This window comes from Micropterus dolomieu, linkage group LG22 (assembly GCF_021292245.1).
Source record: "Micropterus dolomieu isolate WLL.071019.BEF.003 ecotype Adirondacks linkage group LG22, ASM2129224v1, whole genome shotgun sequence".
Taxonomy (NCBI): domain Eukaryota; kingdom Metazoa; phylum Chordata; class Actinopteri; order Centrarchiformes; family Centrarchidae; genus Micropterus; species Micropterus dolomieu.
In genome coordinates this window covers 26,469,488-26,486,883 of record NC_060171.1, presented here as the reverse complement: position 1 = coordinate 26,486,883, position 17,396 = coordinate 26,469,488, and the positions used below count along the sequence as shown (strand labels likewise).

Genomic DNA, 17,396 nt, shown 5'->3' with positions numbered 1-17,396 from the left:
GAGAAGACAAAATCCCCCCCCCCCCCCAAAGAAATAATAAAATCACCTGAATGGAGGTACCAGGAGGGTCCACCCCAGTGGATCAGAGTGAGCAGTCTATTAAAACATATGAGCAGTCATGAGTCATGATACAAGGCAGAAAAATCTGGTTTTGTTTAGAGTTACTTAATATGAAATAATATTTCCAGTCTGTGATTCTATGCCTTTGTGTATTGAGCTTTAGTAGGAATAAGCAGTGTGACAGCAGGTGTTTATAAAAAAAATCCAATACTCTCCTATTCTTCAGCATGTTGGCAGTAAGACAGTTTGGCCAAATGAATGAATCTAAACATAATTTATTCCAGCAGCTGCACTCCCGTGTTGCTTCTGCTTCACCATTACACACACTGTTATCCAGGAACATGGTAAAGCATTGATAGATGCCTCGTGCTTCATTAGCTACAGTCTCTCAGCCTGGGAAGCACTTACACAATATCAAACAGCTTCAACCAGAAACCCAATGAGGCAAAAAACCTAACCTATGCACTACATACAGATGAAGATGGGATATGAGACGTCATGTGAGAAATGACTCAAAAAAACTCAAAACTAAAAATATCAGCTGACATCCCTTCAGTGGTGCTTTTGAAGCTGTTTTTTCTTTTTGGGTATTAATCCGATATCAAATCAAATATATAATCAAATATTAAAAACAAGAAAGACAAGAGAATAATTGATGTCAGTCAATATATTCATGATGTCAAGTGCAATATAACAGGACAGAGATGTATTTATGGGTGTACCCTTGTCGATTTCTCACAGTTTGCTGTTCTTCTGAAACTGGGACACCAGTCCCAGCACCTGCTCTGATGCCGGGATGACCTTATTCTGCAGGTAAAGCGCACTGTTTGTAGACGTCTCGTTCAGGAAGTAACGATAGTTCACCATGATGCCGCAGGAGTTCGCCACACCCCTAGGGCTGGTGTCAGCGTGCCAGTTGAGCCGCCACATTGTGGCGCCGTTTTGCAGGTGGAAGTTGGCCACCGGGTTGAGAGCGTAGCCTCGCCTCTTCTCCCCATAGAGGTACCAGGCGCACAGACGCATCAGGGCGGGCTCTAGGACACGGGACAGCCGCCCAGACTGCATCCACTCGCTCGTGCCGACCAGCTTGCGGAGGGCCTCAAACGCCGGTGTGCCCGGGGCCGAATCAGTGGCCTGTTCCACTTCCTTCCACTCCTGCTCAGACAGGAGGTCAGAGCCACGGCCCTCCTTCCTGTACTGGCTGAGAAGGCCCTGGAGCCAGGAGGAGAAGCCTGGGATTGGAGACAAGCTCGAGAACTGACCCATGTGGGGGAACTCACTCTGAAAGACATGAGGAGAGAGGGAGGTAGAGTTAACCCTTAAACGCAAACCCGAGATCATTTTACACCCCGTGGAATTCATTAGCCCTCAAATCCCTTCTAATCCTCAAACTATTTCAAAACTGAGAACAAAATGGCAGCAACTTCAACTGGCAGCGTTCTCAACATCAACAGTGAAAAGGCAACTCCGGGATCCTGGCCTTCTAGGCAGAGTTGCAAAGAAAAAGCCATTAAAAGAAAAGATTAAGCCCTAATCTTTTCTTTTTATTGGCCGGTTTGAGATATGGCTTTTTCTTTGCCACTCTGCCTAGAAGGCCAGGATCCCGGAGTTTCCTCTTGGTTGTTTATGTTGAGACTAGTGTTTTCCGGGGTACTATTTAATGATGCTGGCAGTTGAGGACCTGCGAGGCGTCAGTTTCTTAAACTAGACCTAATGTATTTGTCCTCTTGCTCATTTGTGCACCAGGGACTTTCGCTCCTCTTTCTGTTCTGGTTAGTGCCAGTTTGCACTGTTCTGTGAAAGGAGTAGTACACAGCATTGTGCGAGATCTTCAGTTTCTTGGCAGATTCTCGCATAGAATAGAATTCATTTCTGAGAAGAAGAACAGACTGACAAGTTTCAGAAGAAAGTTCCTTGTTTCTGGCCATTTTGAGCCTGTAATGTGACCCACAACTGCTGATGCTCCTGATACTCAACTAGTCTAAAGAAGGCCAGTTTTATTGCTTCTTTAATCAGCACAACAGTTTTTGAGCTGTACTACCATGCTTGTTAAAGGGTTTTCTAATGATCAATTAGCCTTGCAAAATGATAAACTTGGATTAGCAAACACAATGTGCCATTGGTACAAAGGGCTGATGGTTGCTTATAATGGGCCTCTGTACCCCTATCTAGATATTACAAATCAGCCATTTGCAGCATTTACAACAATCTCTACACTGTACACTTCTGATCAATTTGATGTTATTTTAATGGACAATGTGCTTTTTTTTTTAAAACATGAGATTTTCTAAGTGACCCCAAACTAGCAAGCAGTAGTGTATATAAAAACATCCATGTATTTAAGGGTTAAAACGGTTTATTTTGAAAAACTAAAAGTGGCTAACTCATTTACAAACGCAAGCTTGACAGTTCAACACGGACTTGCCTCAACCAGCTTTCACCGCTTGAAGAGGGGTAAGCAAAAAATAAATCTATCAAAGGGGTGGGAAGGAGAAAACAAGGTAAAGGTATAAAGCAAACAGATGAAAAACAGCAGAGAATTGATCCCCACCAGAATGCAAAGGGCACCAGCTTTGCATCAGCAGAAATAAGGGAGATAAACACTCAAACTCAGTATCAAAACACAAACCAAAATGTTCTTGTTTGGGCTCGGGCTGCTGGACCGCATTACAAATCAGCACCACTGCTTCACAATCCTGCCCTTCTGATGGAGATGGATGATCCACTCTCTCCTTCCCTCCCTCTTATTCTGTCCTCCTCCTCCTCAGTCCCTCACACTCTCACCTTTAATACCCTTCCTCTTCTCTCACTCCCCTCTCCCACGTCTCTGTCTCGTCTCGACCACACACACACACACACGACACACACACACCTAGCCATCTCATGAGTTCTCTTCCACCCCACTACCTCTCTCTCTCGCCGAATTGCTCCCCCTCTTCTCCACCCATCTTTGCGCTCCGGCGTCGGGGTTGATAAGTGATGGAGCGATGTGGCAGGCAAAGGAGTGAAAGGCTGTACATGAAAGTGGAAGTGTCAGACAACCCCTGGAGGGACACGCTGCTGTCTGTCTGCTTTGCTCTGCGACAGTGGTTTCCTTTCTTCTTCCTTGATTTCATCCTCCCTTCACTAAAAAAATCCAGCCTTCTCACTTTCCATATCCCGCTGGCTCTCGCCTTGTGTTCCTTCTCACTTTTCTGTATCATGATCTCGCCTTCTTCACCCCAACCGCTACTTTGAACTACTCGGTGCTCCCTATGCTGAGAGCAGGCAAGGTTAACAGAGATAGAACGGGGTGGAAATAAGGTCAGAGGCAGTAAGAAAGGTTAAAAAAGGGACAGGGACTAAAGGATACAGAGAAAAAGAAGGAGCAGTGCCAGAACTGTGCTCCAGGGTCCAATCAACAAAGACAAGCAAGACCTCCTCACTTCACCTTAAATCACCACCGTGACCTTTTCTTTTCCACTCTATCATCCATCCATCATCATAGTTGTCCCTCTGTGGCTGTGTTGCTCCTCTCTTCACCTTTGCATAAGGCAGAATACAACCGTGTCGGGGTCAGGGGTTTGATTCCCAATAGGGTCATAAAAAATAATACCCACTCATGGGGTGCTTTGGATAAAAATGTCCAGAAAGAGGTATGAAAGTTGCATAGATGAGTTTGATTACAAACAGTGCCTTATGCCCTACAGAGCCAAAATGCTGTAACTACATACTGGTATTCTATCAAAAGTAAGTTTAGATGGGAATATAAACTTTTTTGCAATACAAAAAGAGTTTATGCCATAAAAATATTGATGAATGAAATGAAAAACTGCACATGCTTACTCTGGCTTGGTAATCTGCTCTAGAAGCTACAGTCACCCTTAACTTTGCTCTCCACCACAGACAACCAACTAGACAACTACAGCAAGAGAGGTATGCTGTGTCTCAATTCGCACCCTTCCATACTTACAAGAATGGAAAAATGCAGCGTACTATGAGTACCTGGATGGTACACCCATAATGGTCAAAAAGTTGAGTGTGGAACGCTGGACACTTGTCATCCTCAACGGTCACCATCTGGGCTACAGAAAGGGAGGGAACACCGACCTATTTTTAAACTTGTGAACAAAGCGACCGAAGAAGCTGCAGCGGTAACAATTGTAAAGTATGTTCATTTTTATTCATTTTTTATAAGTCAGCAGTGAGTGAAGTGAGCAGACAAGCCGGCAGATATTTTGGTGGGTGACAATCGCGGTCAAATGTTGGCAATAATGATCTGTGCAGATACAATTTGCCATAAAAAAGTGAAAGCTAGCAAGTATGCTGGCCACCGCTAGCCTTGGCTAAAACAAAATATACTTATTGTGTTTTCCCTAGCTGTTAACTGTACGTTAAGTGAAAATATACATTTTAATGAACTTACCTCTTGGTGATAAATTTTGTTATTCGACATAAGTTCTATACTAATTGTGAAAACATCCCCAGCTAAACTCCTGCTAAAGCTAACATATCTAGCTTAGTAAAGAAGCAGTAACTGCCAATTCAGGATTTGACTTTCATCTCTGGTGGTTTTTGTGAGGTTAAGATACCTTGAAATAATGTATTTCAATGTATTAAATTTATTTTATTTTATTTATTAATTTAATGATTCAAAGAAAACATTAGCATAGTAGTTGGACAGACAGACACCTCAAAACATAGGGACTAAATGTCGCTATGTAATATGGACTGTAACCATCAAATTAATGTTTATTATTTATTTTTAAAAAGCTGAGAGAACATTTTGATTGTAGCAACAGTCTTTCCAAAGATGTTTTTAGGTATTATGTACCTGATACGGCAAGGATTTATTTGGGTAAAATAATTTGACACACATTTGACCTGCCTGAAAACTCAAATTCCTTTTCCCCCATAATCACCGAGTTGTAGTTACTGCTCTGTGCTTTTGTAGGGTAATACAGAGAAGCTAAAAAGTAGCACACCTATATTTTGGATTGTTATTATTGCATTAGAAGACAACAAAGATGACAAGAATCTTCTCCTGTCAACTTTGTTTTTTTGTTGTCCTGACATGCAAAGCTAGCAGACCTCTTGATGAAGACAACATTTCCCATCTAGAAGGCTTTCAAAACACAGTACAATATAACCTACTTTCCAACCCCTGACACAAACAGCTTTAATGCTAAAGCAGAAAACACAAAACAATATCTGCTGAGCTCACTGAACCATGTGTCGCCATTAATAAAAATGCCAATAAGTGAAAAGCTTGCAGCAATCAAAACAGTCCCCTCGTATATATAATAATAATAAATAAAGTGGAAGCAGCTTAAAGGTCTGAAAACTGATTTTTATCAGGATACACTATAAAGAGCTATTTCCCATCTGTTGGATAGAGCGGCTTTTGATGTTCCAGCCAATGTTCCAATCATTTAACAAGTGCTAGCTGGAGTGGCCTGGCATGAAGGGCTCTTCTGCGCTTATTGAGAGGGATGGATGAGATTTCATGACTGCCTGTCTAGTGACAACTGCTCTGTTTATGTGGGTATGCATTTATGTGTGTAGAAGCAAGTGCTAGAACAAGTGGGCGATTCATGATTCAGCACTAAGACTGAGAAAAAAAAAAACATTTGAAAAGCAATCAAACAAAAATCTTGCCTCTTTGTCACAGCTATTTCTCGCCAGCTGGGCCACACCTGAAGTCTACTATATATTAAATTCTGCATGCAAGTCATACAGAGTGAAACGTGTTGTTCCTTGGAAGGAGACAAACAACACCAGAGGGGAGGACAGAGGAGCTCTACAGGAGTTAACAGCTGTATCTGTGCATGTGTCATGTGAACTGTCATGATAAGGTGTTATTATCTAGCTATAATGGGACAGAGTGGCTTTAAAGCTTCACTGATATGACTGGGTACCTTATGGTTATTTAAATAACAGATGTTTACATAACCTTCAGTGCCCTTATGCCTTACCCCAGCTTTACCCAAGCCAAGTCTTTCAAGAATTTAAATAGAATGGATTCAAATAATTAATCTGTTACAATTTTCGAAACTGGCTTTGGCTCTAATTTCACAGCATTTTAATTAGCAAAACTATGAACACAAAATGCTACACATCACATTACATTGTTTCATTTTTAAATAAAATGGTAATTTCCTCAAAGATTATCTAAATGGCAATAAGAAGACATTTGCAATTTACGCAGAAGCCAGTACTGATTTAATGCAATGTAATGATGAGTAAGAATGACTTTTGAAAACTTTAATTTGATTTATGATATGTGCTATATTACTGAAATTATAGATAAAAGACTAGAGCCTGACTTTCCCATACAGTAAATCATACATACATTATGAATTTACTACATTAATTAATGCACTAATTCACTGCATTAGTTTACTTTTCTGTTATACATCTACTACAATGTTTATTCAAGGCCAATTTATATTTATGATTTTGACCTTTATACAGTACATACAATTCTGTAATTCTGGAAAGCATGTACCATTAAACCATAATTTAAACTTCCATAACAGACACTCCATGCATATACATCGGCCTCGTGCCAATTTGAGGTGGCTGTATGTGGAGGACTGAACATGTGATTTAGTGATTTGCACTTTTTATATCAGCACAGCAATTTGTGTTTAAGGGTAACAATTTAGCAAGTCAGTTTGTGTCTTTGTGTTAAGAGGTCGTAAACTCTACTGTGAAAGTAAACGAAGAATACTTTAAATTCTTCAAAATGTTATCATTTTCCCAGCTCCCAAAAATAACTAATTAAAATTAAGTAAATTGTCTTTCTGAATGGAACTTTTCAGAAGACCCAAATAAACGTTACGTTTATTTTTTATGAGTTAGTTTCTTGGCTGCCACATCCATTCACAGTTCCAACATTTTGCTGACAAACGTACTACACTACATCCTGCATCCCCCCCCCACACTCACCTGTAGTTCTCGGACCACCCTCTTGATGAGGTAGTTGCCCAGCTCCACCCCTTGTAGGCCAGCCTGGGTTGAGGAGATAGAGTAGAAGATGGCTGCATTTATCTTATTCACATCCTCCTCAGTGTCAAGAGTGGAGAACTCACGGACGATACTCTAGGAGAAAAACACAAATTCAGTCACAATGACAAATGCTGCATTACTCATCCAGATACAAGCCCATTCTCAGTGTTCTTAGCTAGACAGCTGCAGCTACGGCCGAAGTCTCTTACAACTTCTTCAGAGTTGCTGGACCAAAACTGCACTATTTCACAACAAGGAATATTCCCAAATTGCAGTATTGTCAAAACCACCTTCCCCTCACTGTAAATGGCAAGAAAAAGAAGTCAGCACTTTAGAGGATGCTCCCAGAAGGATATGAAGTTTAAAGGTCTCAGTGTTGTTTTTCACACGGTAATAATCCATTTGTCAGCAGAGAGGAGGAACAAAATAGTAAATCCCAGATGTTTAACTATCCTCCAAGGTGTGGTAAAGTGAGACAAACCGTTACAACAGCATGCAGCTATGGCTTCTAACCTGAATGTTGTCAGAGATGTCTTCAGTGAGAGCCACATGTAGTACAACCAGGGGTTCTCCTGGCATAGCAGCATGGGTGAAGGCATAACATCTGCGGTATGGCCCCACTCTGCGCTTCAGGTCAGTCCAGTTCCTTACAGGGTGCACTGCCTCATACCTGGCATGAAGGGCTGATGGTTAGTCTTTCAGTTTACAATTAAGCGTATGCTAAGCTCCCCCCTCCTTAGTTATTGCTATGCCAGTTAAGGGCTGTGGTCGAACAGTCTTTTTTGCTTAGAAAGGTTCCTAACTCGAGTGAAATTTAGGGCTGACACGTTCTGGTAGGTTGGTAGTTTCTTGGTCCTTTATGTTTGAGTCGGCATCTGTGCCTGCCTGTCAGAGGTTCTGTCTGACTTTTTAAAGTTTTACATTTTTAAGTATACATTTTATCAATTCTAAGTAGTTGTAGACTGTGTTTTCTTTCTCAGACAGCATACTCCCATTCTAGCCTCTCTACACTGGCTTCCTGTGAAATATAGAATAGAATTTAAAATTGTTCTGCTTACAAAGCCTTAAATGGCTAGGCACCATTTTACTTCAAAGAGCTCATTATACCTTATAGCCCCACTAGAGCACTGCACTCTCAAAATGCAGGATTGCTTGTGGTGCCTAATGTCTCTAAGGTTAGAGTGGGAGCCAGAGAGTTAATTATCAAGTGCCTCTATTATTGAACCAGGTCCCAATTTGTGTTTAGGAATCAGATAACATCACCACTACACTTAAGCCTTTCTGTTTAATAAAGCTTTTAGTCTGATTAAGCCATGCAGTTATTAAATCGCTTTTATTATCTTATTTTGTAGATTTTATTATGTGCCTTCTGTATTTTAAGGTGTTTTTTCTCATGCTCCTTCTGTATTTTATTCCATTGTATTTTGTAAGGTGTAATGGGAACATGTCTTTTGGTGATTTTGCACTTTAAATAAAACTTGATTAATTGATTGAATAGACTATAAGACAACCCAGTTTTTACAACTTTAAACTTGCCCAACCTACTAAAGACTGCTAGGTCTAACTTACTGAACATTTACTCGGCTTCAGACTAATTGACACCACGTCAGAGAACCAGAACAAATCGCTGCGTCAGCCCCCAGCCTCAGAGGACAGAAGAGCTGAGTGGATAATGGTTATTTTTAATGGAAACATGTTGTGTGCATTTTATCATGGACTGCCAGTAAAGGTTTAAGCTCAAGTAATGGAACAGTACTGGCTGTCTGTGACCAGACTTAAAAGCTTTGCCATGTTTTATGTTGTTTTACTGCTTATTTTGTAAGTTAGCCTGTTGAACTTGGCTTTAGCATGTTGTGTGGCTAATGTGGCTCCTCCCACAGTGACACGATCCAAAACTTAAGAAAATACTCGCATGATTGGCTTACCTCCAAGTCTACAAATCTAGATTTTTCCTCTTTCAGATCTATTCATTTAGGAGTAATCTTGAAGAAGAAGAATTTCATTATAATAGTATCATCATCATAAGTATTTATGAATACTAGGCCTGTATACATAAATGTCATTTCAGTGCATGTGCTTGTCTATAAACTCACAACATGTAGTAAGATAGCTAGTGACTCATTGGCCTGTGAAGTGACTATGTGTATTAGGTATATGTTACTCCCGCAGTAAGCAAGCTGGACATGCTTAAGTTTACAGCTGACGTTAAAGCAGATAAACACACTGTTTAATCCATTATTACACTGTTATTTTGGGGTTTTAGGAAAGGCTCAATAAAAACTCTTTGATGCTGAGTATCACTCTAACTAGACCCCATGCACGCTGTATTGGCATGTGGAGAAATCCAAAGCTTGACAGGCCTGTCGTGCCAAGTTACAATTGCTATGGTATGAATGGACGATCCCTGCTCAGGGGACGGGTTTAGCAATGGTAAATTTTTGCACAATGAAGAGAGAGAGAAAAAAAAAAAGACAGTGTGAGGGAGCCTGAATGCACTTACTGGCTGATCTTCTGCAGGATCTCGCAAGGGGACTGCCAGGTGATTCTCTCCAGTCGGAGCAGACCTACAGAGAACCACTCAGACAGCAAGCTCTTTAGCGTCCCGTTCAGGTCCTGGAAGAAAAAAAAAATAGAGAGAGTTCAGAGTGAACATCCACATCCACCTGATAATAGAAAATACACCACATTCTATCCCTTGTTGAGAACAGCTCGGCAGCTGGTCTGTCAGGAAAATGAAAGCAGAATATTGCAATTGTATTTCACAATAGTGCAGGGACTATATATTGTACAAATAAAACACTGGTGTGCAGGTAAATGTTATATGCACACTATGAATGAGAAAAAGGTCATGGTAACCATTATATTAATTTATCTACGCGCTGTAAGGATTGTCCTTTTACAGTAGCTTTGGAAGATTTTTTGGCACTCTTTTATATCTTATATAAAGAAGAAACACCGTATTCTCTAGAAATTGCAGCTTTTATATGACTATTAAAGAACACGATAAACGAACAGTCTTCTCCTGACCTCTTTTATAGCGAGAACTCACAAGCTTTATCTTACTGACTGACAGTGAAGTTGCTTAAGTTTGGAGGCTATAAACAATTCAACACCGGTATCTTACACACTGTGCAGGTTGTACGGTTCCCTGGGAGTCTGTATGCTGTTTGAATGTTTTCACATTATGAGTAGTGATTTGTTTGAGCTTGCAAAGGCAGCGGAGGCACTTCAATAAACAACTTGCCATTTCAAAGCAGGCCTGTCCTTCGGCAAAGGTCAGACTTCATTTAAAGCAAATCTTGAACACACAAACGCACGAACACGGTACACGCACACACTCAAACACATAAATACAGCTTATATTGGCTGTTCCATAGGATGACTTTACTTCAGGCTAACTTTAATACCGGCTTGTCAGTCATAATAACAGCTAATATAAACAAGCTTAAATACAGGCATGGTACAAAAGCCACTGGCTGAGATCCTCTGCGAACAATTATCAAAACTAAAACCAACAAATTTTGAAATTCTACCCCACATGTATGCATCAGGCCCTGCATTATTCAGCTCTGTGGTTGAGAGGTTTCACACTGGAAAATTCTTTTGAGTAAGGAGCAAATCAAAAGTAACCGTAAAAAAAAAAAAAAAAAAGAATAGAAAAATAGTTTGGCAAAACTTCTTCACTACTTATGTGATGATGGCGTGTGTGTGTGTGTGTGTGTGTGTGTGTGTGTGTGTGTGTGTGTGTGTGTGTGTGTGTGTGTACAGTACGTGTATTTGTGTTCCTTTAACTTGGTGCCGGAGGTGAAATAATCTATATGATGGCTGATAATCCCAGCCCGGCATTTCTGTGGAAAACGCAGCACATCAATAACCCATGAGAGTGCAGCCGCTGCCTTGGGTAGCCAATTTTCACCCACACAAAGGGAGGCCAAACTGAGATGTGTATTCCATTGACCTAGCAGAAGATGAAGTCTTTTGAAATGGAAGGGTCTAGCATTCGGAGCCTAAGGTTAGGAGAGAGATGGGGGGGGGGAGAAAATCCTGCACTCCCATTAGAAAGAAAATGAAGCAACGCTTTTTGACACAGGAGCTGTATCAGTGCAGTGTGGTGCTGATGTTTTCAGCTGATACAGCCTCTGCTACCTGGAGCTGCAGTTTTATTGTGATTATACAGAGCAATGTCTGGAAGGAACACTCTTTCTATCCGAGGCCAAATGACCATGGACTGCCGGAGTGTTTACAGGTCAAACTCAGCACAGCGTGTGCCAATACCTTTATTCCAGTAGGCTGCATGCCACATGTCAGCCTGGCAGTCTCTGTGCGGGGAAAAAATAGCACTCACTGATACTTTGTGAAATCCCAAGGAGTCAACTAGAATGATGTCTCTGACTTGTCTTTCTATCTTTCATCCACTCAGCTTGTGGACAGTTGAATAAGAATAAAAAGCCTGGAGGTGGAAGGAGTGAGGAGAAACATCAAAAATCAATTATCCAACCAGGAGCGACTAATCTAGTGTAGAATTCAAAGTGACACTTGCGAGAACCACAGTAATTGCAGCCTTGTGAATTCCAAACTTGCATTACTTTAGTAATTTTAGAAATTGTGTCATTTTCTATCTCTGTTTCACTGCCGCTTTGATCATCAGCATAATGTTTTTGATTGCAAGTTTTTTTTTTCATTGCCCTGGTATGCACACACTATCAATACATGTACTAAAAGCTTCATATTTCCCACGACCTTTTCTCATTTTTAGCTCAAATCAATTCTGGTAATAACGACAAGAAAAGATTGCTGTGCACCAAGACCCCGGTGGTCAGCACTAAGTACAAGTGAGTCCACTGTAGGTAGCGTAGACCTTTTTAAGCTACAAAAGGTCTCAGTGGGCCTTGGTTATTGAGATTAAATGCATCTGAACTACTTCTCGGCAGGAACAAAATGGATATTGAGCAGTAGAGAAGAGGCTGGAAGTCCTCTGGTGAGAGTGCGGTCAGGGTCTTTGAAAATCATATTAAGTTCAATTCCAAAGCAAAACAAAACAGAAAAGCAGATCATAAAAATGATAGAAACCCTGAAAGCTTCTGTAAAGCCACTGGTCAATTTATAAATGCAACTTCGTGTCAACTCAGTAGGACTCCAACTTGCAGCCAACATAAAGAATACATGCCAGATGGACGGTTAAGTAACACAAACCTCACTTCAGCTCTATAACCTTTGTCAAGCTAAATAATCCATTGATCACAAAAATAGAATATGTACCACTTTCATCTTGTGGACAACTAAAACCCTGCAGGTTGAATTTTGCTTTCCCTCACTGAGGAGCATACCTGTTACTGCTTTGCTCTACTGGAGGCAGGCTCCAAATCCACCAATCAAATTAGAGCTGAAACATTGAGTCAATAAGTAGATGAACTCGATCAACATCTTGAGGTGGAAAAAAAACAAAACAATTTGATGTTGTAACTCTGGGCTTTAGGCATTTCTTCCTACTTTCTGACATTTTACTGACCCAACAATTAATCAGTTAATGAAGAAAATATTTGGCAGTTTCATTGATAATGTAAAAAATAATTAGTTTCAGCCAAAAATAAAACACTAGGTATCACAAAATTTAAGTTGTTCTTTTGTAGCTCAACCACTGCAGAACAAAATATATACAATCCTTCAGACCTGGTTAAAAAAGGACTATTTATTTACACAATGGTTTAGTTTAGGTGATGAAAGTATTTGAATATGAAACCTTTGGTGCACTTTGATCATAAGCTACAATCTTAATGCATGTTAGGAAAAGAATTAGCCTGTCAAATCATTATAACTTTGCACTGTATGACTTAGCGCATTTGTAAATCAAACAAACTTAATTCATCGTTCATCCCAACCTCTATCAAGCTGCTGAACTCCGATACTAAATCTTAGTACAAGAGAGCAAAGTGCAATAAATACACCAGCACTTTTACATCTAGCACTTAAATTACAGTCCCTTTTTAAGAAGTCATATTGACCGTACAGTTAAATATGTCTCTCATGTCTTAAGATATCTTACGCTGGTTTTAAGCAGATCTTAGGTTGAATTTGAGGTTGATCTTATGATGGTTTCTTTAGTACATGTTTGTGTTATGAAACAACAGATTTGTGGCACTGCGCCCAAGCCAAATTTCCCCTTGGGGACAATAATGTCTATTAATATAAAAACATCCATGGTACATTGCGGCCTTAGAAACTTGTTGGAAGGAAAAAGCAGTGCAGGTGTCAAACATACTAAGTGCATGGCATTAACATGAGAGCAAACTTGCTATCTGAAATATATTCCACTCTCATTCCAAGGTGTGTGTGGAAACTCCTACACTACAGTTCTGAACTGAAGTGAAAACCGTAATTATATTTGACTGAACAATGAGATAAATGAGACTGGAAAGGTTACATTTTCTGAAAAATAAGTTGCCAAAAATGAGCCATTAAGGGGCCAAAGAGCATGAGCCATGTCTTTGTGATGGAATATTCCCTCCTCCCTCCTTCAACTGCCTTTTCTTTCAATTTTATTTTCACTTTGTCTTCAAAAAAATGCATTCAAAATATCCATGACATGCCTGATTTATATTCTGCTCTTTCACATTGTTGCTGCAGGGAAGGTATAGTAGCCTCTTTATGTATAGAATAAAACATTGTTACAGGCTCTATTTCAACTGAAAAGAGTTCCAGCAACAGTGGAAGGCAGCTGATCAGTATAGTTGGTCTGTCTAACCAAGACGAGCACTAAATATGAAAGAAGCCCTGGAATTGAGATTGACAATGTCTTGTGCTGAACAAGCACTGTCTACCTATCTGCAAAAAAATGCTGTGAGGAAATTAATAAATCCAAATTTAGTTTGTCCAGTTTGGTAGGGCAGATGAACTGGGGCAAAGGTAATTGCTGCTCGAGCTGTGATGAAATATAAACCGTGTGTTGGGGGGGCAAGGCAAGGGGGTGCAGTTTGTGGGTGTAGGTGTGGGGGTTAGTTGTATAATGTTAAACAGCTGTACTCAGCCTGCTGATGCTGTTAAATTATACCACATATGCACATCAACATTCCAAAAAGAACGCGAACGGCACTGTTTGACTCATGCGAGCACCCGTAGAAGTTGTAAACAAATGCTTTACCCTGATGTGCGGACTCTCGCTAGCTTTGGAGGAGATTATTTCAAGCACGTCGGCTCGGAGATCCACCAGAAACTTCACTCCCCCCTCGACCCTGCTTATATGATAAAGCAACTGTTTATATCGGGGAGTCAGGCTGTACCGCAGCCTGTCTTCGACTTGCAAAATGGTCGCCAAGTCCCGTAGCTGAGTGTCCAGCAGCTTCACGGCGAGCTCTGAAACGCCTTTGTGGTCTACCCCGAAGTCCTGTGCCAGCCTCGTCAGGAAGCCGAGTTTGTCGTCCTTGTCGAGGCTGCCGTAGAAGTGCATGAACTCCAAGCTGTTTGATTCGGGAGGAGGAGGGGATTTGTCTCTTGTTTCGTATGTGGGTAAAGGTGCAACCACCCTCGCCAGTATCGCCTCCATGCCTGTGACACCGTCACGAATTGGGCTCGAGTACCAGCGCCAAACGCTGACGTCCGGGGGCCCCAGAGCCGCTTTGAGTACAGCCCGGTGTCGCCAGCACCTCACACTGCTACGAAAAGCCCAGATAGCAGGGTGGGATATCATCGCTGGGAGGGAGCTCGGGTGCCTGTTTTGGGACCAGCGACCAGCAGTGACACACAGGATGGAACCGTTTCCGGGTCTCTTAAAGAGACAGTACAGCTGTCATGGCATCAAGTCATATACAGTCTATGGTCAGAAGGTTAGACAGCAGGGTCATGGCAAGTCTGTACTATAAAGACAAAAGATATATAAAAGCTCCCTTACAGTGTGGCTAATTTAGGGGTAACACCCCCCCCCCCCCCCCCCAATAAAACCACAATGTACAATAGCTATTATCCTAAGGCTATCTACTAGTAGTGAAGAGATTGTCCCCCCTATTAGATTATTTATCTATCTTTATAGCCAATACAGGCATGGCTTTTATCCATGTAACAAATTCATAAGGAAATATAAAGATGCTTGTCTTTTGTGTCAGGTCTGAAATATAATCAATATTACACCTCTTTAAACTGCTACTACTTCAAACATTTTGGTCAGTTGTTTCTTTGTTAATATTGTCTGTCTTAAACAAATTTATGTATTTTTCTCAATGCATGGCTGCACATGACTGTATAAACTTTTGTTTGCTAGGAAAATATATTTAGAAATCAGTAGACTGAGTGTTTATTTTGACTGATTGATTTAACTTCTTTAGTAATTATTAATATAAAAGTGGCACCTGTAGCCAGAGATGCCCCAAATACAAAAACCATCAAAAGGACACAAACACAATAAAGCTCCAATGCTTATTTCCATTGTGGTCCATTTTTAAATCTGATGTTATCTGCCCATGTATTAATTGTTTATGTTGTCATTTGGATGTGTTTTATTTTTGGTTTAATTCCACCACAAAAAACAACAACAATGTTGAATCACAAAATTATGTAAACAACAATACACTACCATATCCTCTTCAATGACGGCCAAGTCTTTGACCCACAATGTGCTGTATATTGCTAGCTATTAAAAATGTAATTTTATCCATATTGGAAGCTTTCTGTGTAAGCTTCCAGGTCAAATCATTGCCTTGTGTGGTTCAACAATAGTCAAGCAGCACAGTAAGAGGTCATTTTACAGGATCAGGAGCATCTTGCAGTGCAAACACTTTTTATTTTTCCATGTCTTAAACAATCCACAGATCATAATCTCTTTTAGACTTTTTTGGAAGTAGATATCAATCTGCCCAAGTCCTTGCTATTCATATACTTAAAAAAAAAACTATATTTAATGAAATTGTTTTTTTAAATTTTAAATAATTTTCTATTTATGAACTAAAGAAAGTTCTGTTTGGCCAACATCTGTCATGAATATTATCTTCTGTTTTGGTATGTAGCTCACAGTATACTCTCATCATCTACAGCCACTGTAAAATTCTTGTGTATTTCATTTTTAGATGCGTCTTTTTCCTGCCTGTCAGGCATTGTAGAGAAAAACTGTACTGACAACCTTCTGCAGTCCTCCCCATATTGCTTCAATTTACATCACTTTTCCAATAAGTCAGAGCTTCCTCCTCTGTTGGAATTAGTCATCCGAGGTAAAAACATGAGGCGTCTGGGGTGTTTGACAATGTTTGATCAGCCTTCCCACAGACTGATATATAAAAACTTTGATTATAATTAGTATGGGTCACTTAACAGCAGTATAAAGATGTAAAAACAATGATCATTTATGCTCTTTTTATATTTCCATTTTAAAATGTTTTGTCAAGGAAAGTCTTTTTAATCAATAAATCATTCAAATGATGGAATATCTCTTACCATTTCCCTATAGATGAGGTCATAGTGAAAAAAATAACCAAAAGTAAAATAATTCGCTCTTTTCAATAAGGAAATTTGTAATAGTCTTACTGCTGATTTAGGGGGTTTCCACTCTAATACTGAATTTAGTTGTGATAAGAATAAAATGTGGCCTATAATTTTGTATTTAAATTCTAAAATAATAATAATGCTTATTAAAAGCTTTAGTATAACAATTTTCTTAATATTGTCAGAAATCCAGTTTGGCCTATACTGCAGTATTCGTCCTCTGCTTAGAAGAAGTGGGACTGATGAAGATAAATCCTTGCCTCAAATAGAGGCCGTGAAGACAAAAAAGACTATAGAGTTCTCTGAACAAAGAAAGTGAGAACAAATACTGTTGCCATGAAGAAGGGGTGTGATAATGCTGCCACAAGGCAAATCAAATAACTGGAGGTAAATAAACTTGTGTCAACAGCCAAACTGAGGTCAAAGTGGTCCTTGAGACTGAGTGACTGTGACAATGTCTTAGTCCATTATTTACTACCGGTCTAATCTTCTCTACTTCTCTTGATACATTTTACTTTCAAAACAATAGCTCTGTACATGCAAGGCAAAACCAGTGACGACACAGGTTTTGCCAGTCAATAACAAGACACATCATCTGTTCAAGTTACATAAAAATGAAATTGATTGAAATAACTTTTAAAATTTGACATATTAACCTGTCCCACTCTGTTCCACATTATTGCCACACCAATCCATATTATAGGCATCATTCTTTCGAGTTTTGTCAGATCCGTGATGTCACAGAGATGTTAAGTGTTTTGGAGACTCCAACCAGTCGTCTCTGTGACACCTAAACCCAAGCCCTGACATGCAGTCTTATGTTTTATGCATAGACTGTATATAAAAAGGTTTTATGCCTAACCCCAAGGGGAAACGGACGT

General features: G+C 40.1%; 1 protein-coding gene across 1 annotated transcript; it reads right to left on the bottom strand.

Annotated features, from left to right (window-relative positions):
- Nucleotides 1-319: 319 nt before the first annotated feature.
- Nucleotides 320-14,798, bottom strand: mlycd (malonyl-CoA decarboxylase). The gene is made up of 5 exons (XM_046037853.1): nucleotides 14,189-14,798; nucleotides 9,551-9,663; nucleotides 7,564-7,720; nucleotides 6,991-7,143; nucleotides 320-1,341 (listed from the first exon to the last, which is right to left on the bottom strand). Exons 1-5 carry the CDS (start codon nucleotides 14,732-14,734, stop codon nucleotides 796-798), a joined length of 1,515 nt encoding a protein of 504 aa, XP_045893809.1. The 5' UTR covers nucleotides 14,735-14,798; the 3' UTR covers nucleotides 320-795.
- Nucleotides 14,799-17,396: the final 2,598 nt, after the last annotated feature.